Raw genomic sequence first — 25,730 nt, forward strand, 5'->3', positions numbered from 1 at the left:
CTAAATAAAACCTGAAAATGGAGCCTGTGTCTCAGCTCTGATTTTTTGTTGTTGTTAACTTGCTCTGTTACATGTTTACATGTGTCTTTTTCTTTTTTCCCCTTGACAGTCTCAGGATCTTATCCTGAATGCTTCTGGTACAACAAATGGTTATAACTGTCCTTTTTATAGTCCTGCTTCTATTCCACAGCATTAGCCATATTCAAAATGGATGAAATCAGGAGGATTTTGTTTCAAGGCTATAATGGAACCATGTAATAATCAGCATCAGCATCTTCTGATACAGATTGGCATCTCACCAATCTAATCCAGAGTCTCTCATGAACTCTTTTCAGGTGCATTTATCTTTGTTTCTTAAACCCTGTAGTAAGATGATTTTATGATGTAACCTTTGACATCATAAGTTACTTTTCATCCCCAGGAAACCTATTCTCCAAAGTAGTCTTGTTCCCACAAAAAAAAATCTATTCTTCTATAGTATGTGTAACCACACACACTTTTACAGCCAAACTGCATTACCTAGCTCTGATTTGGGTTCAGTCTTTAAAACTGTAAGGTTGCAGCAGATCATCAAAGAGAGGATCTGGCATGGTGAAAAGTTATGAATTCCAAAATCCCAGTTTATCCTTTGGCCTAATGAGTCTGCTTATAACAGCTTCGACTTCTTTCCAATGAAGTAAATGTATACTTAGAGTCTTAAACAAATTAGTTGTGGAGCTCAAACAAGATGCATGGTCCGTTGTCCCATGTACTTCCAACCTCACCTTTACTTCTATACAGAGATCTATTCTTCTACCTTTTAGAAATAACTTAAAAAATGACTATTTTGTTCCTCTTCGTGTTGAGTCTGGGACAGGTGATCCAGAGATTAACATGATCAAGTACAACATTTTTTGAGAGAGGTGCACTTTATTCATTAGGGATATTTGTGTGTTGTGTATGTCAGATCTGCACTACAGTGTCTATTATTTTAACTGGTTTTCTTAGTGAACCCAATGCTTGAACTTTTAAAATAAATGAAGCTTTCTAGATGCTGAATACTGTCTTGTGGCCAAATAGCATCTGGTAGAGATTAGTCATGTTCATAAAGCAGAAGAAATTCCATAATCTGCAGTTTCATCATTAAATGTATGGCTCCTATGTAGTTCCCCATATATAGTTATCTGTTTGCTGGATATGTTTACTGTAAAGTTAAACATGTATATAAACAGTAGGAGTAATTAGAGTAATATTTGTATTAAACACCTGCCATTTCATAGTTTGGTTATGATGTGTTTGAATCTGCTCACTAATTCTTGGCACTCTTTCAATGCCTTGTAATACAGCAAGCTGTCAAAACCTCATTAGTAAGAAGCTGCCCTTGTCCTTTTGTGGTTCAGACTTGTTCCTCTTTAATAAGCGATTGCATTTTCTGGCACTGTGCCTTTTTGCTATAGAAAATTTGTCTGAGGATCCTATTTCCTGTATTTTCCCCCCAGGGGCTCAGGGTCTGATTCTGTACTCTCACTAATTTTATATCTATGTAACTTCATTGACTTAAATGGAATTATTCCTGATTTTATACTTATGCAAGACCATAATCAACTCTGTGTGTGTGTTTCTACAGCAGTGCCTATTGTACATCATCCAGCCAGAGTTGTGGAGTATTTTTAATATGGACATATTAATTTCCAGCTGGAGCACTTTCAAGAACCTAATCATCTATCCGAAGCTTCTCACCGTAATAGTTCTCTTAAGCAGGTCCAGTAGTCATACACAGTACAAGCAGGCAGTATTGACTTTCCCCCTAGTTAGTTTGTGATCCAACCTTTATAATTTGCCTACACAATGGTTTTCCAGTGTATTTTCAGGTTTTATGCTCTATTATTTTATGTTAAATCTGGAGAGCTCTTAGAAACTGTCTTAACCTTTACTTGGAAAGATTTAAAGATTTTTCTTTTCAACCAGCGCTTTAAAAATGTACCAGATGCCTATATGCTAGAACAGGGGTAGGCAACCTATGGCACGCGTGCCGAAGGTGGAACGCAAGCTGATTTTCAGTGGCACTCACACTGCCCAGGTCCTGGCCCCGGTCCGGGGGGCTCTGCATTTTAATTTAATTTTAAATGAAACTTCTTAAACATTTTAAAAACCTTATTTACTTTACATACAACAATAGTTTAGTTATATATTATAGACTTATAGAAAGGGACCTTCTAAAAACTTTAAAATGTATTACTGGCACGCGAAACCTTAAATTAGAGTGAATAAATGAAGACTCGGCACAGCACTTCTGAAAGGTTGCCGACCCCTGTGCTAGAAGATGATATAAAAAATGAAGGGGTGGGGCTCACAGCAGTGTGGTTCTAGGCGAATGCTCTGGTGGGAAACCCACCGATCCGGCCACCACCAGCTGGATTCCAGCCAGGGTTCTATATATAATACATAAAAATGAGTTACTCAGAATAGTGCAGGTTGCTGCAGCAACACGTGATACTAGCGTTGGGCTGTTGGTTTAGGTTAATCTGTGCATGTGTATCTGACTGTGTCAGGGATTTCAGTATTTTAGTGCTGTTCTGACATGTTGTCTACTGGTTTTGGCTGTTAAGTCCTGATGAGCTCCTTAGTCACTACTTCTTTAGTAACTTCTCCTTTACTGCAAATGATAGGCTAGTTAAGGAATTCAGATAAGCATTCTATGAAAAATATATTCAGCAGAAACTATACATATATTTGTGTGTGATGTGACCCCATTTGTCCTATCCTGTTGCCCCTTCTGTTAAGGGATTTTCTGTGGGTGTGCGCTATTTGTGTGTATGTGCATATATATGTTAAGAGAAGAGAGAGTTCCATGCATCAATTATTTTGGTTAATACATTATCCCCGTCACTTTTCAGTATTTTGTACTTTTGTATGAACCTTGATCTGTTGGTTTCTTGTACTTGGTGTCTGCATGTTCTGAAACATGGAGGTATTTTTAACTTTACATTCATTGAGGTTTGTGGTAATTCTGATTTCTTCAAGAAGCAGATCTTCTAAAAAGCTGTCTTTTGCTCACACAAGCCTCACTCCTGAGGTTGACAATTAGATTGCTCCAGTGGAGCGCAGCCATTGTGGGAGGTCGTGGTCACACAGAGGTAGGCAGTCCCTCCAGTAACTCGTGCTGTTCCCATGGTGGACTTCAAAGGTGAGTTCTGAAACCTGGTATTCAGTGGCAAGACAGTGAAGAAAGTGGAGCACTAGGGCGAGGTTCATTGAATCAGCAGGCTACTTTTTACTTTGATTGGACCAACTTCTCAGCATGTGTAAGCTCGAAAACTTGTCTCTCTCACCAACAGAAGTTGGTCCCCTAAAAGATATTACCTCACCCACCTTGTCTCTCTTATATACTAGAACCAACACGGCTACAACAACAATGGACGTTAACTGCAATACTTCTGTGATGGGGTGAACGCCACACCCAAGCCTTGAGCAGGTTAATGTGGGCCAGGCGGGGCCAATTAATCTTAGATGCTGCAGGGGAACCAGGGATTGATACGGCCTAGGGCAGATGAAACCTAGCTGGGCTAGGAGCATAAAGCTAGGAAGTGAGAGCAGGAGGGGGGATGCAGGTATGAGGTCTGTAGTCATTCCCTAGAGAGAGAGGAGTTGGCCAGGGTCAAGGAGGAAATCCAGGGGGAGAATAAGACCTGGGTCCTGCCTGGACTAGACAGTCTTACAAGAGGCCTAGAGGGGTGAAGTAGCCTCAGGGAGTGGAGGAAGCTCTAGTGGTAAACTCAGAGATTGGCAAGGAGAGAGAGGAGGGGGTAGAAAGGAGCCCAGAGAAATAACAACAGGGTGTGAGACCAAGCAGACTGATATTGCTAGTCATAGGGCCCCAGGGCTGGAACCCAGAGTAGAAGGCAGGCCTGGGTTCCCTACCAGTCACTGAGAGAGTGACACAGGATGTGGAATTGGGATGGAAGACTGTTTGAAATAGCATATGGACAGCTTGTCCGATGGGACTTTATCTGGACGGGTAGAACTATCTAGTGACCTGGTCGGAGGGCAGAGTCATGAAGAGAGAATGAGGCCACAGCGTGAGTAACCGATGGAAGGAGGTGCCAGATGGGACAAGAGTTAATTCCCAGGCCTGGCCACAAGGAGGTGCCCCTGCAGGGGATTTGAACCTCTTCATAACTTCTGATACTTCCCTCAGTTATCGTTACAGAATTCTACCTGTCGACAGAACACCACCACCCTGTTCTTCACTAATCTTCATGCTGTATAACCCATGCTCAATATTTTCAATCTCTCCTCACTTCTCCAAAATGTAATACCAGAGAGCTGTAGTGGTGTCTCACGCTTCCTTGTTTTTTAGTGGTATACTACAATATATTAGTAATATACAGTTATTGATAGTACTTAATTTAACTGTTTCATTGTTCGTTCTATTATTCAAAATATATAGGTAGATATATCTATATACTCTCTGCTTTTTATATAGGACAAATTCCCATGTCAGGTATGAACTGCGAAAGACCTTAAATGCTTCATACAAATAACCACTGTAACCTATCTTTAAATTACAAGCTAATTTAAATCTAATGTTTGGTCCATCTTGTTGCCTTGAAAACCCAGCCCCGGTTTTCATTTTCTAAAAGAAAATTTTGGGAGTAGGAAATGTGCCTTTTGTGTAGAATGAACTCAGTCCTCATAAGATGAGGTTATGTATTTGGTTTTTCTAATATACGGACATACAATTCAAATAAAAACTCATATGCAAAGTAAATTTTCAGAATGAGGAAATTGTATGTGGTACCTGTGACCATAGCATTAGAGTGACTCTTGTTTGCCAGAAAAACCCCATAAAATAATAGTGCAACCCATGTAGAGGCCTGAGGTCTCAGTTTTACTTCTCAACTCTTAATATTGTGTTTGAACAGCTCGCTGCAAATAAGTCACCAGGTGGTAAAAATTAGCCATATCCTTTTCGATAGCACTTGCCATTTTCACTTGCAGAGACATTCTCTGATTCTTTGGTTCTCTTTATGGTCTGCCACCGCCTCTTTCCTGGCTAGTTCCTGCATATTACTGAGTACTTTCAACTGCCAATGCAGTGAATGAGAGTTGAGAATGCTCAGTACCTGTCAGGAGACACTTGTAGGGTGACCACATGTCCTGATTTTATAGGGCCAGTCCCGATTTTTGGGCCTTTTTCTTATATAGGTTCCTATTACCTCCCACTCCCTGTCCCGATTTTTCATATTTGCTGTCTGGTCACCTTAGACACTTGGCATCGTGTGGGTCAGGCCTGTAGCCTCTCTGGTGCTGTGCTCAACATTTTAAAGTATCTCTAATGCATCTAGTCAAAGTACCTATGGTATGTAACAAATGAACAAGCTCACACCGCGGGACACACATTCTAGTACAGCCCTTGTTGTATCTGGTGGCACCCTCTGCTGCTTAAGCGGGTGATTCCCGAAAAAGTCTTAAAATACTTCTCTTTACTTAGCTGTTAAAAGTAGTTGCTAAAAGAAATAATTTATATGTTTGTAGAAGCGATTAAGTATGGCTAAGTGAATAAATAGAAATGTGTTCTCAGAGTATGTTTAGGAATTTTGAATTAACTCCGTAATTTGTGTTTGTTTGGAGAAACCTTAAAACAAATCATTAGTGGTTATATCTGTTTCCATAAAAACTTTTTCCCCTTTTGAGGAGTAATGAGCCAAGATGCATTAAACTTCTAAATAAAATCAAATTAAGATAGCATGTAATCGGTTTTAAGCTTTGTGTCTTGTGTATCTCACTTTTGTACAGGATACAGTGAACATAACCAATTTAAAGATCAATGGATTTAGAATCTTTTTTGTCCCTTGATGCTGTCTGGCGGGTATAAGGAGATAGGGTTGCCAGGTGTCCGGTTTTCGACCGAAATGCCTGGTCGAAAGGGGACCCTAGCGGCTCCAGTCAGCGGGTCATTAAAAGTCCGGTTGGTATCTGGTTGGTGCGGGGCTGGCAGGCTCCCAACCTGGCTCCGCACAGCTCCCTGCAAGTGGTGACATGTCCCTTGGCTCCTAGCAAAGGGCCGGCCGGGGGACTCCGTGCACTGGCCCTGCCTTGAGCGCCAGCTCCGCAGCTCCCATTGGCTGGGAACCGCGGCTAGTGGGAGCTGCGGGGGCAGCGCCTTTGGGCAAAGGCAGCGTACCGAGCTGCCTGGCTGTGCCTCCGCCTAGGAGCCGAGAGACATGTCACCACCTGTGGGGAGCCACCCAAGGTGAATGGAGCCCATGCCCCCTCCCACACCCAAACTCCCTCCCAGAGCCTACACCTCAAACCCTGTCCTGCGCCCCAACCCCCTGCTCCAGCTCAGAACCCCCTCCCGCACCCCAACCTCCTGCCCCAGCCTGGATCTCCCTTCTGCACCCTGAACCCCTCTATTCTGGCCCCACCCCAGAGCCCACACCCCCAGCCCAGAGCCCATACCCCCTCCCACACCACAACCCCGTGCCTCACCCTGGAGCCCCTGCCACACTCCAAACCCCTTGGCCCAGCCTGGAGCCTCCGCCTGAACCCCAAACCCCGAGCGATAGAGGGAGGGGGATGGAGTGAGTGGGGGTGGAGCCTCAGAGAAGGGGTGGGGCATCGGGGAAAGGGGCAGGGCAAGGCAAGGGTCTTCAGTTTTGTGCTATTAGAAAGTTAGCAACCCTATAAGGAGAAGGGCAGAAAATGGTAACTTTCTGTGATTTCTCCTGTTCCAAGCTGGACAGCTCTCCCTGTTTTGAATTTTCCCCTTTTTTCTCATTAGAACCCTGAACACTATTTTCTAACAGTAACAACATTTGGGGAATAAAAAAAGACAAGAAGAAGCAATGTGATAAATATAGTGTGTGTGGACCATTATCCCCAGCTGACTTTAGAGAAGGTAGTAAGACCTCATGAGGCACTTTGGCCGGGCTTACCGAGGCTAGGGAGAAAGTGATAAAATCTGTCAAATCAGTGGCAGGGGCAGTTAGTGGCCTAGGACTAGAAAAGATCTTCACTGACGTATTCGTGTTTAATCAGATAATGAAGTTTCTTTTGGTTTAAAAAATAAATAAATGCACACTAATATTCACACAGTGTTAATCTGCTTTCTGTGTTTGTCAGAGGGCATCGTATTTAGTCCAAAAATCAGAGAGTTATAAAATAGCCACAACTGTGTTTTTGCAAAGGATTTGGGAGTGTTAAAGTGCTCTGTCTTGGTTATTTAGTTTCCTCTGAAGGCCTTTTGGGGAAGGCGAGGTCTCCATGTTTTTTCCTCAGTGTGAGGACAGTAGCAGAGATCTGGAGCAGAATGCCGTGTGGAAAGAATGAAAAGATTTCTTGCAGGAGCTAAGCTGGGGAGAAGAGGGCTCAGTGGAGAGCTATATAAAGAAGATGGAAAAACTGACCCTAGTGCATGGAAGATGGTCGGTTTCAGTTACATGTGATGTAAGCATGCTGGGCTATGTATGAAATTGAAGCAAGCTTTCTAGGATGACCCTTTTTAAGAGGGAGGAATACCTTACACAATGGCAGGCAGAGACTGAGCTTAAACAAAAAAAGACATGACTGACTCAGAGAAGCATGTGGAATACAGCTTTCCTGCATTACTATCTGCTCTTACTTGGCATGCTAAATATATGTTGGCTTTGAGGAAAGTGAATTAAGAATAGGAAAGTTACTGGCAGGGTTGATCTAGATGACTACACTGTGGCCTCAGTCTGATAAATACCAATTAACTTTTTTTTTTTTGCATATCTGTTGGATGTCAGTGGGAACAGTTTTCCACAACATCTTCCAGGAAAGGCAATGTTAGGTAGAGACAGCATTAAGTTTACCTACAAAACTTTTAAATCTTTTCCATGGCCATTAATATATATCAGTATACAGGGACGCTGGGGATTTTTGTTTTGTGAATGAAACTGCTAAATTCTGTTTTCAAGAGTTGAGATCCTGGAATTTGATCATTATCTTAAAACCAGTTTCAGAGAACACACTAACTTCATTTCTTTTCACCATTCTTTATTTCATTTTTTGCACATATAATGAAGGGAAATACCCAAAGAAGCTGGTAGAACCTCAGCCAAAGCAACCTGAATGGGGAACTCTTTTGCATTTCACTAGCAAATCTGTTTTCCTGTTGCACCTTTGTTCTTTGTTTTTGGTTTGTGGGAAAAACTTCAATTAAATTTGTCTTACAGTGTGCTCCAATACTAGAATAATAGCTCAAGGACTGAAATAGCAGTAAAGAAAATCGCTCTCCATACCTCCTTCAAAATATGCAGGAGAAATATCTTGAGTTTTTTAACAAAGGTATTGGCTGTTGGTGTGTTTTGTATTTGGTCCTGAGCACCATCATTCTGTCTGTGAGTGTGAGTTCCATAGTGTAGGTCCAGCTCCTCTGAAAGTTCTGTCTCCGGCACTCCAGGAATCTCCCCAAGTTGTTCAAGAGTTGTGGCATGTAGCCATTGTGGGAGGTTGCCATGGTTGCCTAGGAAGAAAACATCTCTTGGGCACCTAGTGTTGACCCTATGAAGGACTTTAAGCAGGACTGAGACTTTGAACTGTACTTCATGTTCAGTGGGAAGCCAGCACAGCTTGAGGAGTACTGGGGCAGTGTGCTTACGTTGACCTATATTCCTAACTGCACAGGCTGCTGTGTTGTGTATCACTGGGAGCTTTTTCAGAATGTGTCTTCATTCCTAAAGACGACTTGCAATAATCATGCCCAGAGTTCACAAATGTGTATATCTCTGCCTGAGACCAGTAGCTCAAACTACATTTGAGTACACCTTTAAATACCCGCAACTTAAGTGAGAGATCAATTGAAGTACATTACTTTCATAGAGTATCAGATGCATAGAATGTTGCAACTGTATTGAGTGCATGTGTGTTAATTACCAAGACACAATGGTGTTGTCTGCTAAACTTCATCTTAAATCTCCTACTGTTGCGTTACTAGCTATACTAGTGGTAGCAATGGTGGGATCAGGCAGCTGCTGGCATTTTTGCCAGAATGACATCTAGACTAGCTCTGGTAAGAGTGAGATGACATAGGGGTATAAATGACACTGCCTTGTCTACACTCATGCCACCACCATTGTTACTGCTTCTTGAAGTGCACCAGTGGTAATAAAATGCTGTAAGGTCAACAGCACAACAAATCTATGCTAGACACAGGCAGCAAAAGGCCAGACTTCAAATTTTTCAGAAGAAGGGTCATTGCAGTTTTCTGAAATGGCTTAGCATACTTATTGAAGTGGCAGACTCTTTTAAAATATCATTTTATGCACTCAAACTATCCAGAGAAATTATCTAAAACTATGTGAGAGACATCTGATAAAAATGAGGATGTTAGAAAGAATATATCTATGGCAACAGAAGACAAAGTTAAAATGTTTGACTAAATTCTCCCCCCATAAAACAAAAGTCAATCAACAATTGAACCTTAAACTAATAAGTGACATAAGGAAATACATTTATCATACTTCACAAAAAACAGTTTGTTTGAGTGGTGTAAGTAGCACAAACAAAAAAGAATGAATGCAAACTAAAAATTATCAAGGGCTGCTGTACTTCTGTTCATCCTCCAAATTATTTCAACGTGTCTTGGGAAAGCTGAGATCATTATATTACCTTTAACTGCAAATTCCTGTCTCCTTTAGAGATGGGTAATGAGCAGTAATATTTGTATTTTTTTAAAATATAGCACTCGGGTGTTTCTGAAGAAGTTTGGGGAATTTTCAAGTATTTAATTGCACTCTTGAATAAGCATATTTTGCTTTTAAAACTGAGTATCAGTTATGATGAGACTCAAGCTTCTAGTAGTTACTCTATATTGATGGTAAAAAAATATGCAGTTAATGTGATCAGACTGTATCATGCTGCACTATTTAGACAATTTGGAGTGGAGAGGAGATACTTTCCATTTTTGAAATCTGTCCCTGGTTTACAATTAGAGATATGAGAGCAGTTATTATCTTGTTTCAACTAAAAAATAAAATGTTGATTTATCATGTTGGTACTTTAGAAATTGCTAATATGATACAAGTTGAAAACTAATTTTTCTGAAACAATTTTCTTGGTGAAGAAATGCATGCATATAATGCTGGTACTATGTATGTCATGATATCTCATTTCTTTTAAAACATACATTGGAATTTTTTTGTTAACATGTTGCTGGATTCAATATGTTTCAATTTAGTTTTACCTGGCTGGGTTAAATATTTTATTATCCTGAATCAAACTTCCAATGTGTCCCTTGAAACGTCTCTTTCAAGTCTTCTGTAAATGGTCATGCATCCAATAGGCAAACTGTGCCATGCAATTAAATTAATCGGAGATTGGTTTGGAGGCAGTTTGGTATTTGGGTGGTTATGCTTACATGGCTTTCTTGATGATCTAAAGATTTTTTTCCCTTCCTTGTAGGAGCGAATGCCAGCATGATTGAGATCTGACCAACTGTGTCAATACTTCAGGTGTGGAGGAGGGGCCTAACATATTTAACATCTGCTGAGCTACCATGGCAGTCCCGTCTGCTTTGGTGCCCTCCTCAATGATGTCGCTACCACAGGTAATTGAGGTGAGTAGACAAATACAAAATTCTGGTAGAGTAGAATTGATCAAACTTGTGTGTGCAAAGGTGTTAAGATTAGATTCCTAATCATTGGCTGGCTTGGTTTCAAGTCATTGATAGAATTCCTCCTAATGTTTTGTACTCTGGATATACTCAGCATTCATTGCATAATGTTATCCTTTTTGTGAAGTGACACTATTCTGTTCTTAGCGCCAGTACTTTATTAATAGACGCTAGTTCACAGTCCACTGTTGTTTGTGTTTTGGTCACACCTTGAGGTCCCAACTGGGATCAGGGCCCAAGTGTTCTAGGCGCAGTCGTGTGTGTGTGCACGCACGCACGCAATTACTCTCCATTTGTTGTTGTTAATGAGAAAGCTCAGGAAGTCTCTGTTGGCCAAAATATTACTACTAAATTCACATCCGTCGACCAAATATTGCATGAGCTAGCAGATACTATTCTACCCCTACATTAGAAAAAGAACAATTCAGCCACATGTAGGGTATGTCTAAACTGCAAAAACAAACAAACAAAAACTTCAAACAAAAAACCACAGGTTAGTTCACACGAGTTAACACACTTTTTTTTGTGTATGCAGTGTTCCCATTGTGTAGATATAATCTCTAAACACTTGTGAGTTCGTCTCTTTTATGTGTCTTTCTTATCACAGCACTATTACAAAACTAGGCTCTGATTCTTCATTAAGATCTGGATAGGTAGACTTGTGTGTCTGGATGAATTTTCATTGTGATCAGTGCACCTGCATGAATCTGACTTTAGGATTGGGGTGCTATTCAATTTAAAATGTGTAATGACTGTAAACCAACTGGCATATAGCTTGTAATATGCTATGTTATCCAGGATCACTGCAAGTGGGGAAAAAAATTACTATGTGAGATTTTGAATTGCTGCTATTTGTAGGCTAAAGTAAAGTGGGTTTTTTTGTTTTGTTTTTTTTGGGTTTTTTTAACAGCAGGTATGAACATAAGGAACCAAAATGGTTAATGGGAAGGATGATTAGGTTGGAACCAAGTCAGTTAAAGCAAACTGCAAACTAAACACACGGAGATTTTTCTAGCTGAAGGGTGGTGAATGTTCAGGGCAGTTGGCTCATCCAGAACTGAAACCTGATATAAGCAATCTCTGCTCCAGGAGGCTGTTCTACACATTAAACAAATCCATTTGTTTTTAATTCCAGTAATTCATAATGTGTTCAGATGTTTTAGGCATTTTTATTTTTCCAATAGATTTAAAAATGATATAGTCACATTCCACAGTATGGACTTGTCTTCCTAATTTCAAAATGGTTAGGCCATTTTATTTCTAAAAATCTTATTGTAAGAATTTTTAATATTCTTACTGGCCACTTATTTTGCTGGACTTAATTAATAATGAATAACAGTAGAAACCCTTGAGTGGTACGTTTTTACTGAAGATCATCCTACATTAGCCCCAAACAAGTTTCTTTGGATCGATCACATCTTTTAACATGGGATTTAAAGAGTTAGTCGAGATTTAACTGGTATAAAAGATCAGTTTTTCCATAGTTTTTCTTTGGTACAAGCATATCTTATCCATAATCTGTCCATACTGTACATTAATTTTGCAACTGAATTTGGTATGGCTGTTAGCTCCTCTTTTTTTATATTCAGTATCTTATATGATTCACCACTAACTTGAAAAATAGGTAATGTCCCTCTCAGCCTTCGGTGCCTAAAATCTATGCCCCATTTTACTCTTTCTTTTGTTTAATGTGAAATATGTGTGGATCAGGAAGAACGGTTATGGTTTGTCACTGTATGTAGTACAGTGTTTTTAATATAATTGAACTCCCTTTTGTTAAAGCTTGCATATAACTTAAAATGTTCTCCATCTCAAGTTTGTGCTCACGCTGTACATGAAGATCCTGATGGCTATGCAGATTAATTCTTAGAAGTTTGCGAAGATTATGAACTTTAGGAGAAGGAGATGACTAGGAAATATGAATAACTTCTGTTAAAGCTGCTCACTGTATGTACCAACACCTCTCAAATCCTTCAAGGAAAGGCACTTGAACAATGAAAGAATCTAAGAATAAATCTCTCAGGTGCTGGTTACTTTGCCCACACACAGAAATGGATAGCAGTAGGTTGTAAATTCTTTGGGGCAGGGGCCATCTTTTGGTTTTGTGTTTGTACAGCATCTAGCACACTGGGATCCTGATTCATACTTGGGGCTCAGAGGCATTACTGCAATACAAATAACAATAGTGAAAAAATCACCCCCCCTTAACTGAAGTAATAGTAGAGACACAAAGTAACGAACACTTGACAAACATGAGTCTTCATCTTCAGAGTTTTGGACTTTTTTTTTTTTAAGTGTGTGACTTCCTCCTACTCCTTTTTCCTCCTTCTTTTCAGCCAGTCTTTCCCCCTCACTTTCATATAGGCAAAAATGCTAGACGGAGAGATACACTGTAGGAACCCCATAGTGTAGTAGGTAGAAAGCTTTACTGAGTGGCCAGCAGGAATCTTGAGGATGCCTGGAAGGCTGTATATTGTTTGCAAGGGGAAGCGATAACTAGTGATGTTCTAGATAAGATAATTTACTGCATAGAGTGATTAGAAGGTTGCCTTTGAAGATGAGGTGGTGGGTAAGGGAGAGAGGATTATATTTTTTCCCCACAGTGGGAAATTAGAGGCCAGAAACAGTTTATCCATTCTGTTTATACTTCACAGCTTCAAAAAGAAATTATTTGCTCTTATAAACTAACAGCTCTTGGAGCACTTCAAGCGCGCTAGAAAGGCCGTCGTTCTCTTGTTGTGTTTCTGTTTACATTTTGATTTTGCCAGCCAGAGCTACCTAGTGCTAGATTTAAATGGGGACACACAAATAAATAGCTGGAATCACTCTAAAAGGGAGTCCAGAAGACGGCTTTCATTGTCCTCTCTGCGCTTGCCAAACCAGTCGTCAGAAAGCAATTCTCCTCCTTTAGAAATGGAGTACGTTTTTGTTCCCCTTTCCTCTCCACGTATTCCTGCTTCTGCATGGAGGAGACTTGGATTCCCATGTGCTAATGCTATAACTTTTTAAAAGTGTGGCAACGAGTAGGAGGGGGAAAGGGCAGGGAGAATGCAATGGTAGCTGATACCGGACCTGTGTATTTACAATCCCATTTCTAGCAGCCCTCTATTGGCACTGTCGCTTTTCATTGTAAATATTCTTTCAATGTCCTTAATCGGAGGTATTTTCCCTGTCTCATTATACTGAATAATCTTGTAAGACATGCTGACCTCCTCCTTACACTCCTCACCCCCATGGGGAAGGTGAAATCCTGTAGTTGAGATATCATGACCTTTAATGTAGGTGATGTGAAATGACTGTTTGCTCCAGAAAAGGGGGAAATGCACAGCGTTGGGGTTTGCTTCTTCAAAATGTGGCATAGTAGAAAACTCCAGTCACTGACATGTGGCTAAATAGTAGTAGCGCCCGCACCTTTGAACTCTTTAATTGCAGTACGATCAGTGGAATTACATTGACAGTGTTGGAATAAAATGGAACAACAAACATGAGAGGGCAGAAATGTTGATACATTTTTAATTCCAGTAGAAAGTGTTGCTGTAATTTAAACAAATGAGACTACCTCCCTAGACTGTTGTAGGATGATTTGGGTGGTTCTGCCTCCACAGTGGCTATTCCCGCTTTTGATAATAAACTTAGTTTTAATGCTCATAACTGTTGACGCCCGAGGACAGCCTTAATGTGGAAAAGAGCAGCAAAGCTATTATTGTCCCCTCCACTTAGACAGAACAGCATTGTCTGTGGTTTGGGGTTGGCTCCCAATTGCAGCACTGAGCAGAGTGAAGTATGTAGCATTTTCCCCCCTCCAGGTGAGTAAACAGATTAAAGGCATTACCAAAACAGATCTCTGGTAGCACTGAGCACTTTGAATGCGAGAGCAAATCAGCAGTGGTCAGACAGGCCAGGAAATGAATAACTAGTGATAAACATGAATCCACCCAATTATAGGCATTTCATAAGGGGGAACTTAAACACTGTGTGGCTTTCTCACTGCGCCAAATGAAATGGTCAGTGTTCAAAATATGTATTCATGGTTACAGAGGAGAATAGCATTGTGTTATATGGACTGCTGGTTGGTCAGGCTTGAATGTGTCATTGATAGAGAGCCCATTGTTGCCAGTGTCCCAAAAAGAGAGGTTCTGTTATGTACATCTTCATATATTCTGTTTACACGTGTTTCATGAAAGAGTCCATCAAAGCAAAGTAAACTGAGAGACGGATCAATGCTGTCTGTGTACGCAAAGGTCCAGTATATTGCCAGGAAAAAATATTTCAAGAGGTAAATACTGAGTAGTCTTATTATTTCCATTTAAAAACTTGTTTTCCTACCCCAAGCTAAATGTCCTATGCTAGTAAACATAATTCTGAATAAACATTTTTGTTACTGGCTAAGTTTTCCCACATGCTTACCTTGCTTGTACACTGCATGAAAAAGTTGGAAGGTGCATCTTATTTGGAGGTAGAGAGTGGTCCAAGCATCCTATTGTAGAAAATCAATCTTGCACCCATTGAAGCCAATCAGTATTTTGATATAAATAGGATTCGGCACAAAGTCTACACGTTGCAGTTCACTATTGACTGAAAGTCCTCTGTGAATGCATTTTGATAGCTTCTTTCATCCCAAAGTACATTAATGCAGAGACTGCGTTTGTACAGCACTTAACACAATCAGGCCTTGAACCTGATTGGGGCCCCTGAGAACTGGTGCAATTACACATCTTTTAATAAGAGCAGTAAACCTGCAGTTGCCAAGTGAATATCCCAACTTGCTTTGCAATGCAGTCCAATGGCATCAGAGATTTTCTGGCCGAGATTTCCAAAGGTGGTCGTGAGTGATTTATGGCTGCCTGGCTTGACGTCTTTCAAAGGAGCCTGATCATCTTAGGTTGGGTGCTCAGCATTATCTGAAAATGGTGAGCTGGTACCTCTTTCATGATGCCTTCTTGGTCTAGAATATAGGATTTCATTAACAACAGTCATTCTCTAGCTGTTATGGTCGCTGAAGTGCATTTGGGCCACATTTTCAAGGCTGGCTGGTGCAGTGAGGTGTACCGTCATTTGCAGAATCTGAGACACAAGCTGTGTGTGGACTGGACTAGTAATCGCAGTGGATGTTAACTCAGATGCCTAATGCAATACTTTTAAATGTTACCATTGTTAACTATTTCTCTCCTCATCAAAGCATGTACAGATAAAGGACCATATTATGAAGACCTGCACAATCTACTGAGTGACAGTGGTATTTTAGCACAAGAGAGTTGTCTTGGAAGAGTACCACACCTACCCTGTCTCACTCCTCAAACCCCTCCCTCACCCCCAGTGCAAGAAGAAGTCAGAGCCCATGGATATCTGAACCCCCCCTCCAAAGAGGTTACAAGCTCAAGGATTCCAGGGAAAGTGTGTGATCCTATTTTGAACATTTGCATGATTTACTGTGAGAGGCATCATAGGAGAGTAGAGCTTATTTTTGCAAGTAGAGCTTGGAAGAATAGCATCCCCTCTCCCTTACCTCAGCATTATTCCATGCTTTTGGAAGATGTCAGTTTCCATTTTAAGTTCTCGTCTACAACCACTTGTATGTTATGGAACTAGTAGTAGCCATTCAGTAGATAGACCTAAGACTGAAGCTAGCTTCTCATTCTGCCAGTCCTTTTTACTTCCCGAAAGGAAAGCACCTACCAGAAACTTTACATTTTCCTCATTCCAGGGTAGAATTCTTCCGAGAAGCCTGGAAATATCAGAAAAGGACCTTTAGTGATAGCATGTTCTTGTTTGCTTGTTTTTTAATTTCACTTTTTGAAATCTTTCCAAACTTTTTTCGGCTTCTCCTTTTCCCCCCAACTGCCTTGGACAACAAATTCCAAATATGTTGTTTTGGTTTTTTTTGTGTTTTGTTGTTTTGGTTTTTGCTGGCCTGGCAGCAGGGAAATGATTTTTGGCAGTGATAGTGAGGGTATCTGCGGGGGACTGGGAGCATGCGGTAGTAATGTTTTAAAGGGTTAACTGGACTTGACTGAAACATATTTGCAACCTTAATTCCTTTTACTATTCAAAACAAAACTTCAGTAAAATTGCCGGTACTCCATTTATCTTTGGCAGACAGCTCAAAGGTCCCTTGGTAAGAAAGGGATTTTGAGAGTCAGAGAGCCAAACTTCCTGCTGCCTGTTCTTTTTTCATTCCAGGGGAACTATTTTTGAATTTTTCTTCATAATAACTTTACAGTGAATAACCATTAAAGAAGGTCAACACCCTCTTTGGTTTTACAGACAACCTGTGGAGGTCGTAATCGTGGCTTCCAACAGGATCTGTGTCTCCAATGAATTATGCTTTCTTGTGGTAAAACTGTTTCTTTCTGCACAGTCCTCAGTGGCTGTTCATTCCTTCCACATAAACCTCTCAATATTGAGGACAGATGCTACACTCCATCGTCATTCAAGCTTTCACTGGGCCACAACACAACTTGTTCAAAAAGCGTACTAAAGATATTGGGGTATTGGGCTTGATTCCCATTGACACTAAGGCCTCTTTTACATTGCCAGAGCCATGTAAAAGCACCTTAAAATGGGTGTAAATATAAGAATTGCCACCCCTTTGAGGCCTCTTTACATGGTTGAAGGGGTTTTAAATGGCTGCAGTATAAATGAGAGGCAGAGCCATTGTTAATAGAACTCTCAGCCTACATCTTGAAGGTGTCTCAAAAATAAATGACTTTGGAAATATGAATTTTGAGTCTCAGAAGAAAGAATAAGGTTTCACTTGCTAGACTATTACTTGGGTTGGCTTGGGAGAAATAAAAGCACCAAGATAGTGAGCCAGGGTTTTCTTCAAAGGATAATGTTTATAACCAGAAAACCAATCATGTAACATAAGTAAAAAACGGAGCAACAAAAAACTCCTCTGCGCTGGGGTTCAACCCAGACGTGTGAACCTGGATCCAGAGCCCTACTGTTACTGACACATTCTCCCTCTTCTGTGTCTCACGCAGCTAATGTATAGTCCTTTCCCCGAGCACCTGTGTGACTGGTAGAGGATGTTGAGCTAGTTAACTTCACTGGGAACAAGGTATTTTCTCTGTACATACTCAGACAACCCAGTGGGCTCACTGGCCTGTACTGAAGCCCTTTCTGCCACGTTTGCACTACAGTCGTTACCTGTGCTAGCTAGGTTAAAGCTAGCACTGATATGCCTGACTGTGCAACAATCACATCTTTACTTTCACTGTAGATGTACCAAAGGGCTGGTCTATGCTACCGCACTAAATCAATCTAAGTTACATAACTTCAGTGACATGAATAATGTAACTGAAGTCGACATAGTTTGATGCACTTATCGCGGTGGCTACACTGCGCTGTGGCAACGGGAGAGCGTCTCCCATCAACTTCCCTTACGCTTCTCAGGGAGGTGGAGTACACAAATCGATGGGAGAGCGCTCTCCCATCGATTTAGCGTGTCTTCACCAGACCTGCTAAATCGACACTTGCTGCATCGATTTCAGATCTACCGGTAATGTAGACATGCCCTTAGAGAGGAGCAGTATGGTTATTAGCACTGCCCATTCATGTACATGAGCAGCCAAACTTGTTCAGTGCTGCCTGTAAAACCAAATAAGGTGTTGACCCTCCTTCAGTGCATCTCTTGATGCCTGCAGTTCTTTTGGGGTTTTGTAGTGGTCTCAGCAGTCATAGGCTGTGGATGTTCTGGGCATGATTCTCATATGGATTTAGAGGACAGACTAAAAGAACTGTGGAAAATGGATATAAAGTGCTACCAGATAATGTTTTACATTCACATTGTAGATGTAAATGCCCACACATGACATAAGGCAGTGGAGAATCAGGCTCTCGATGTCAAAGTTCCCTCTTTTATGGACTACACAGCCAGCATTTACTTTCTTCTAAGTTTTGGAACTTGAAAATAAGGGTTAATATCTTTACTCAGACATACATTTAGATTAATAGATTTGTGTAAAAAAAAAGGGTTTTTTACACTTGGTTTTTGTACCTCCTCTTTATCTTGCACTCTACAGCCAAGTCATTTTAATCTGTGCTCTAAATCCATGTTTACCACTACCCAGACCCTTTTCAACTTGCAATGTTCGTTTTCTGAAATATGGTTTTGTAATTATGGGATGGGTGGAGAATTATTCACATACTGACTAACCTTTTACCCTTTATTCTGGGCCCCTGGCTGGGATTGCTGGTTTCTCTCTCAAGTCTAGTCTTCCTGGTACATCAGCAGATTTAAAGTTATGTAGTTAAATTCAAAGCAGCAGCACTTTTTTCCTGACAACTCCTATAGTAAATACTGTATGTGAATCCAAGTCTCTCTGAGTACAGAATCCCACATCCTTCCTGACTTTAAATTTCTGTTGAAGAAACTGTCTTTTGGATCTCTCTGAGGGCATTCAGATGACTGCTTCTCTTGGGGGTCTTTGTTAATTAGGGAGCAAGGTAATCAAGATCTCATCTTGCAAAGCAATCAGTCTGCTCTGAGTTTCATTGGCTTGAAGAAGGCTGGATACAAGTTGAATCTCTTTGCAAAAATTCAGGCCTTGAGTTTTATTTGATGTTTTGTTATAAGCATAACTTTGATCCCTCCCTCAACTTTTAAAAAAAACCAAGAAGCCATCATCCCTTCTACATGTTTTCTAACAATGTAAGAAAAATGTGGCAGAATTTTTAATTTTAATTGGAGATGAGCTTTTCGCTTTGATGATGAAACTTTTTGGGGGGATTTTGAATTTTTTTTTTTATGCTTTCAGTAACACTTGAAAATGGCTCATTCTGGAATTTCTCAGGTCTGAAGATTACACAATGAGAAATAAAAAATAATGCACTTGAGTTTCTTTTTTAGGTAGGCTGGGTAGCTAATTTTAGAGCTGTTCACTAATGAGCTTTGAAACTGTCAGGTTCAGCAGGGTTTATATACCGTGACCATTAACCCTTCAGACCCTCCCAGTGCTAACATATGCTTCATTTAGAAAATATCAGTCAATTGCTAGTGTTCTGAAAACTTGTCAACATTTGTTTTTCACCCTGAAATCAGGTTGTTCCCAGTCTTGCTGCAGTGAATTTCCATAGCTCTTATCTCAAGTTCCTGCTCCAGCCAGCCAGCACCTCCTCTCACTCACATTTTCTCCGAGAAGAGAAAAGGTGGTGATGGAATCTTCACCAACCTCAGATATCCTTGTCCTCTTGACTCACTGGCACCTCTTTGCTGGTCCCTGAGCTGCTCTTGTGCCATTCCACAGAGAGATGGAGTGGATGCTGTTGCAATTCTCTTAATACCAGGTTTTTCACGCACCTGGCAGAGGAGGGAGAGTAGCTGAGGCAGGATGTTGGTTCCCCACCCCGCTATATCCTGCAGAGTGGTCACAAGACTATATCAATGATTTGGCCCTACTGGGGTCTTTCAAAAAGGAAAGTTATGAGTCTAAAGAAAAAAGATAGGAAATAGCAATCTTTGAGCCCTGTGCAAAGTTGGCTTTCCTGTAAGAGTGAAGATTGGGCATTGGTTAGAGGGGCAGAGTGAATTTTATTTATTAAATCTGAGTGCTGAATCTCCTGGCCCTTTCTTACTTTGATTAGAACTATTTCTACTAATGTTTTAATAAATACGATTTTACAAATGTGATGGTCTCTTAACAAATTCTTTTATTTTATTTTGTTGGGAGGAATTGGCTCTTTGAGAACTAAGCTCAGCCTGATGTGATTAAGCAGGGACTCTGAGTCTGGCTTCCTTATCTTCTGCCTTTCATTTGTCTCATCTATGCTTCATAATAGACTTATTTCCTGAACATTATAAAAGATGTATTTAAAATGAACATTTGCAATTCAGTTTAAATCAACTTCTGCTGAAATCATCTATTAAATGGATAAGGTAAAGTTTAGGACCTTGAACATCTGTTTTTAACTGGGCTATGAAGTGCTGAGAGTGAAACTTCAGGAAATTAAAATATAAACTTCCCTGCCTTTTTCCTGAAGGGGCAGGACCTGGGGACGGGTCTGTCTGTTTGCTTATGCCATTATGTTAGGTTAACCCTTTGGATGTCCAAAGACACCCCCCATTCTTTTATTGCTTGGCCATAAGCTGTCATGTAGGACTATTCAGTATATAAATGTATTGCCTTGGAATCTCAGAGTCAGTAGATGGGTGGTTAACTCTTCTATAAAGATATGTGCTGGAAAGAGGAGAGCTTGATCAGCTGCAAGCTCCCCTGTTTGAACTATGTCAGCAAACCACACCTGATTACTATCCCAGATGTGCCTCTTGAGGTCTCTTCAAACTCCAATAGAGAGCATGAATCAATTGCCCTTTTCCTTCTCAAGAGCAAACACCTGCATGTCTGAAATGTGGAAATGCCTTTCTTTCCCTTGGGAATTGAGATGACTCTTGCCAGCAGTTACAGACTTTAGACTAGCATCCACTGAAAAGCAAAGCTCCTTCCTTTGAAACTCCTCTAAAGAGCAGTTTGTAGAGCACTGTGTCCCACTGTCTTCAGTATTATTAGACTCTACAGTCAGGTACTTGTTAGGATACTCAAGTTCTATAGCATTCCTGAATTTAACCAATCCTAGTTTAAGCATACCCTGTATTCATATATGCATTGTGTGTGCATGTATTTCCTGCTGGCTTGGTGATTGGCTTTTTATACATAACTGAGATACATTACACTTAACATTGCTACCTGTAATGCATTCATTTTATCATAGCTTGCTTATGTGTGTTTGGAATGGTGGGGGTTCTGACAGGAAGGGGACAATGCTATGCACTCGACTGTTATATGGATTGCATTTTTTAAGTTAGCTCTATTTTGCAGAACAACTACAAAAATGTAATCCTCAAAACTATTTTTGCAAGAAAAACTGGCTTCCCTAATCAGTTGCGGAGAGGCAGCAGTGAAGCTCAGACCATAAATATGGGTATCGACTAGCTGAAATGTCTTTTTCAGATACTAAACTTAGTGCATGAATGCAACAGAGAACATTCATTGATAGATTTAAGACCAGAAGGCACCATTAGATCATCTAGTCTGACCTCCTGCATAACACAGGCATTAGAACTTCATCCAGTTTACTCCTGTAAAATTTGCAAAAAGTCTGGTATTCATATAATAATGCAGATTCTGGCAAAGCTTTTTATAATGTTCACTAATTAAATCCTATACGACTTCCCCTCTCTCCCAAGGGCTTTTATACTTGAGCTATTATTCCCTCACAATCTTTAAACAAAGAATTTAAAGCTATATGTGTTATGTCCTTAAGTCTGTCCTACTGAAGGTACCCACTGAACATGAGTTGTCCTATTCAATTGAGGGATTCTATAAAAGATTTTAATTGATAAATAATTAGGACTTAAAGGCCAAACTTCTAGGAAAGGGCTTTATTTGGAGACTTATAAAAGTTAAGCTCAGCCTACTGAGCAGTGTTTAGGGTGGAGGGTAAAATTATTGTAACGAAAAGGATATTTTTATCCCTTAACTTAAGTTTTTTACCTGCTGTGCAACACGTTTTGTGTATACATGGAAAGTTTTTGCCATGTTGGTTTACAGGAATTTCCCTAGTAGTGTTGACTTTCACAAATAAACATTAGTGGAAATAACTTTTAATAATTCCAAAGAAATCTTTCAGGTGCTGTTTTTTACTCAGCTCCACCCACTAGTTCTGTTTCCCAGTTGTGCACATACTTAGTTCTAATGTGTTAGTAATGCTAAAAGTACAGGTTTATACATAGTGAATAGAGTTGGCTGAAAAATTCTGAATTATTTTGAGGAGGATAAACAATTTTATCATTATTTTTATGTATCAGTAACATGCTTAACAATTCTTTTAATACTGTTTAAAGCTGTGAGTAACAGTGGGGGGAAATTAGCGTGGACATGTACGTTGGCCAAACCAGACAGTCTCTACGCAAAAGAATAAATGGACACAAATCAGACGTCAAGAATTATAACGTTCAAAAACCAGTCGGAGAACACTTCAGCCTCCCTGGACACTCAATTACAGATCTAAAAGTTGCAATTCTCCAGCAAAAAAACTTCAGAAACAGACTCCAATGAGAAACTGCGGAACTGGAAATAATTTGCAAACTGGACACCATTAAATTAGGCTTGAATAATGACTGGGAGTGGATGGGTCATTACACAAAGTAAAAACTATTTCCCTATGCTAATTTTTCCCCTGCTGTTATTCACACCTTCTTGTCAACTGTTTGAAATGGGCCATCTTGATTATCACTACAAAAGTTTTTTTTTCTCCTGCTGATAATAGCCCACCTTAATTGATTAATCTTGTTAGAGTTGGTATGGCAACACCCATTTTTTCATGTTCTCTATGTATATATATCTTCCTACTGTATTTTCCACTCATGAAAGCTTATGCCCAAATAAATTTGTTAGTCTCTAAGGCCTGGTCTACACTGGGGGTGGGAGGTCGATCTAAGTTATGCAAACTTCAGCTACATGAAGAACGTAGCTGAAGTCAACGTACTTAGATCGACTTATTGTTGTGTCTTCACCGCGGTGAGTCGACTGCTGCTGCTCCCCCGTCGACACTGCCTGCACCTCTTGCCGAGCTGGAGTACAGGAGTCAACAGAAGAGTGCTCAGGGATCGATTTATCGCATCTAGACTAGACATGATAAATCGATCCCCGCTGGATCGATCGCTGCCCACTGATCCGGCCAGTAGTGAAGACATACCCTAAGGTGCCACAAGGACTCCTCATTCTTTTTGCTGATACAGACTAACACTGCTACCGCTCTGAAACAATTGTAATGTCATCTTGGATATGAATTTAAATACGTTGTCTGCAGAATTATTCATGTTTCCTTGTTTCAGGATCTGCCTTACTTGTAGAGGCAAGTTTGCAATCACTGGAATGCCTCTTTCAGTTCTGATGTCTGTTTTCTCTTTTTTTTTTTCAGTCCACAGTCATGAGTGAACCCCAGTGCTACTACAATGAAAACATTGCCTTCTTTTATAACCGGAGTGGAAAATACTTAGCCACTGAATGGAACACTGTCAGCAAGCTTGTGATGGGACTGGGTATTACCGTCTGTATCTTCATAATGCTGGCCAACCTCTTAGTTATGGTGGCTATTTATGTCAACCGCCGCTTCCACTTTCCTATTTATTACTTAATGGCCAATTTAGCTGCTGCGGACTTCTTTGCAGGGCTGGCCTACTTTTACCTAATGTTTAACACGGGACCCAACACTAGAAGATTGACTGTAAGCACCTGGCTTCTTCGCCAGGGTCTCATTGACACTAGCCTGACGGCCTCTGTAGCCAATTTGCTGGCCATTGCTATTGAGAGGCACATTACCGTCTTCCGAATGCAGCTGCATACTCGGATGAGCAACCGACGAGTGGTGGTAGTAATTGTTGTCATCTGGACTATGGCCATTGTCATGGGTGCTATACCAAGTGTCGGCTGGAACTGTATCTGTGATATCACTCACTGCTCCAATATGGCACCACTCTATAGTGACTCTTACTTGGTTTTCTGGGCTGTTTTCAACCTGGTCACTTTTTTGGTTATGGTGGTCCTATATGCTCATATCTTTGGGTATGTCCGCCAAAGGACTATGAGAATGTCCAGGCACAGTTCTGGGCCCCGCAGAAATCGGGACACCATGATGAGTCTCCTGAAGACCGTGGTCATTGTGCTTGGTGAGTATCTACTTCAGCAAAAATGCTCCTCTCTGTTTCCCGTAGCGTAAGTTAATAAAACATTTCATTAGTGCTAGAGGAGAACTGGAACATGCATGCCCAACCTTCCCATTGGCACATCATACATTTGTGGGGGATGGGAAAGGGAGTGAGTGAGCGAACACCAAGTGTTCATACCACTCTTGGAATTATCATATTTATGGAAGTGATATCTGAACCTCAGTCATTCTATAATTCAACATCTGTCCTGGTAATGTAATTTTTTTAAGGGGAACACTTCAGGGAGTGATGGAAAACAGGATGTGGATTATAATGCTGATATGCACAAGGCAAAAACAGCCCCTTCCCCAGGAGAAGCTTCACTTACATTTCCTGGTCCATTATAAACCTCCCCAATGCAGACATACCCTCTTTCATAGAAACTTTTATCCCCTGCATGTCTTCCTGGTGCTAGGCCTGTGTATTTGGCAGAGCTAAGCAGCTGCAGCACAGAAGTAGCACAGAGGTAGCTGCTACTTGCTGCATGCTTTTCATCTCCTAGGTAAGTACCCGCTGTGTTTTCCCTTTCTTGTTGCTCAAGAAATGGCACGTTCTCACAGGTATCTGTTGTCATATTTGGAGACAGTCCAGGTAACACATGCTTGACTTGCTTCTGTGGCACAAAACCATTCCCTCTGTTCAGTGACGGATGTTGTCAAAAACTATTAAATCTCACTAAGTGAAGTCAAAATATGTCTAGCTAGGTTCAGATCTCTGTTATATACAAATGCATGGACATCTTTGTTATATTATTAGTTACATTAACATGAATTGGTGGAAGTTTATATTTAACTGCCTGCTGATTAATCTTGGAGCAAGAGGCAAGAATCTGTGCTTTAGTTTCATAAATACAAGTAGGTAAGTGTTGGTGTGCTCACTTATCTAACACTTTGGTAGAGGAGCAGATGTCTGTGTGCCATAGCACGAACAAGTTGGAAATTTACCAACAATCCATGTTACTGTATTATCTGTTTACTTGCATCATTATCATGTTTTGCTTTTCTCTCTAGGGTAGAAAAAATTGTTTTGAGTTGGGAAGGATAAAATGAGTAAACTTTCCCTTGATTCATGGACTGCCCTACTGCACTCAACGCTGTTTTTAAACCTGACCCATTCTACCTCCCTTTCACCAAATTCAGGCAGATGAGGTTCAGAAGAAAGCTTCAGCTCTGAGCATATCTTCCGAAAGCAAATCTATATTTTCCCTTTTGGATGAACTGCCACTCTTTCCAACTGTGAAGCAGTAAAGCACTTCCTGTCATATAACTGGCTGGTTAAATCTTGTAAACCAGACAAATAGTAAGCATTTTTATCAGTGCTTTGAAATAGTAAAAAATACTGAGTAAATCTCATTTGGTAGTTAATGCCAATACAGCTGTGCCACTGTAAGACCGCTTGTGT

The 25,730-nt window shown here is 40.6% G+C and overlaps 1 protein-coding gene across 2 annotated transcripts in view; it reads left to right on the forward strand.

Annotated features, from left to right (window-relative positions):
- The window catches only part of LPAR1 (lysophosphatidic acid receptor 1), a 103,305-nt gene that overhangs the window by 27,105 nt on the left and 50,470 nt on the right, over positions 1-25,730 (forward strand). For both annotated transcript variants that reach the window (XM_045021636.1, XM_045021635.1), the window contains exons 2-3: positions 10,411-10,564; positions 23,543-24,290. In XM_045021636.1, the coding sequence (XP_044877571.1) occupies positions 10,505-10,564; positions 23,543-24,290 (808 nt within the window). In that variant the 5' untranslated portion in view covers positions 10,411-10,504. The remainder of the gene's footprint in view (positions 1-10,410; positions 10,565-23,542; positions 24,291-25,730) is intronic.

The sequence above is a fragment of the Mauremys mutica genome, chromosome 6 (genome assembly GCF_020497125.1).
Source record: "Mauremys mutica isolate MM-2020 ecotype Southern chromosome 6, ASM2049712v1, whole genome shotgun sequence".
NCBI classification, from domain to species: Eukaryota; Metazoa; Chordata; order Testudines; family Geoemydidae; genus Mauremys; species Mauremys mutica.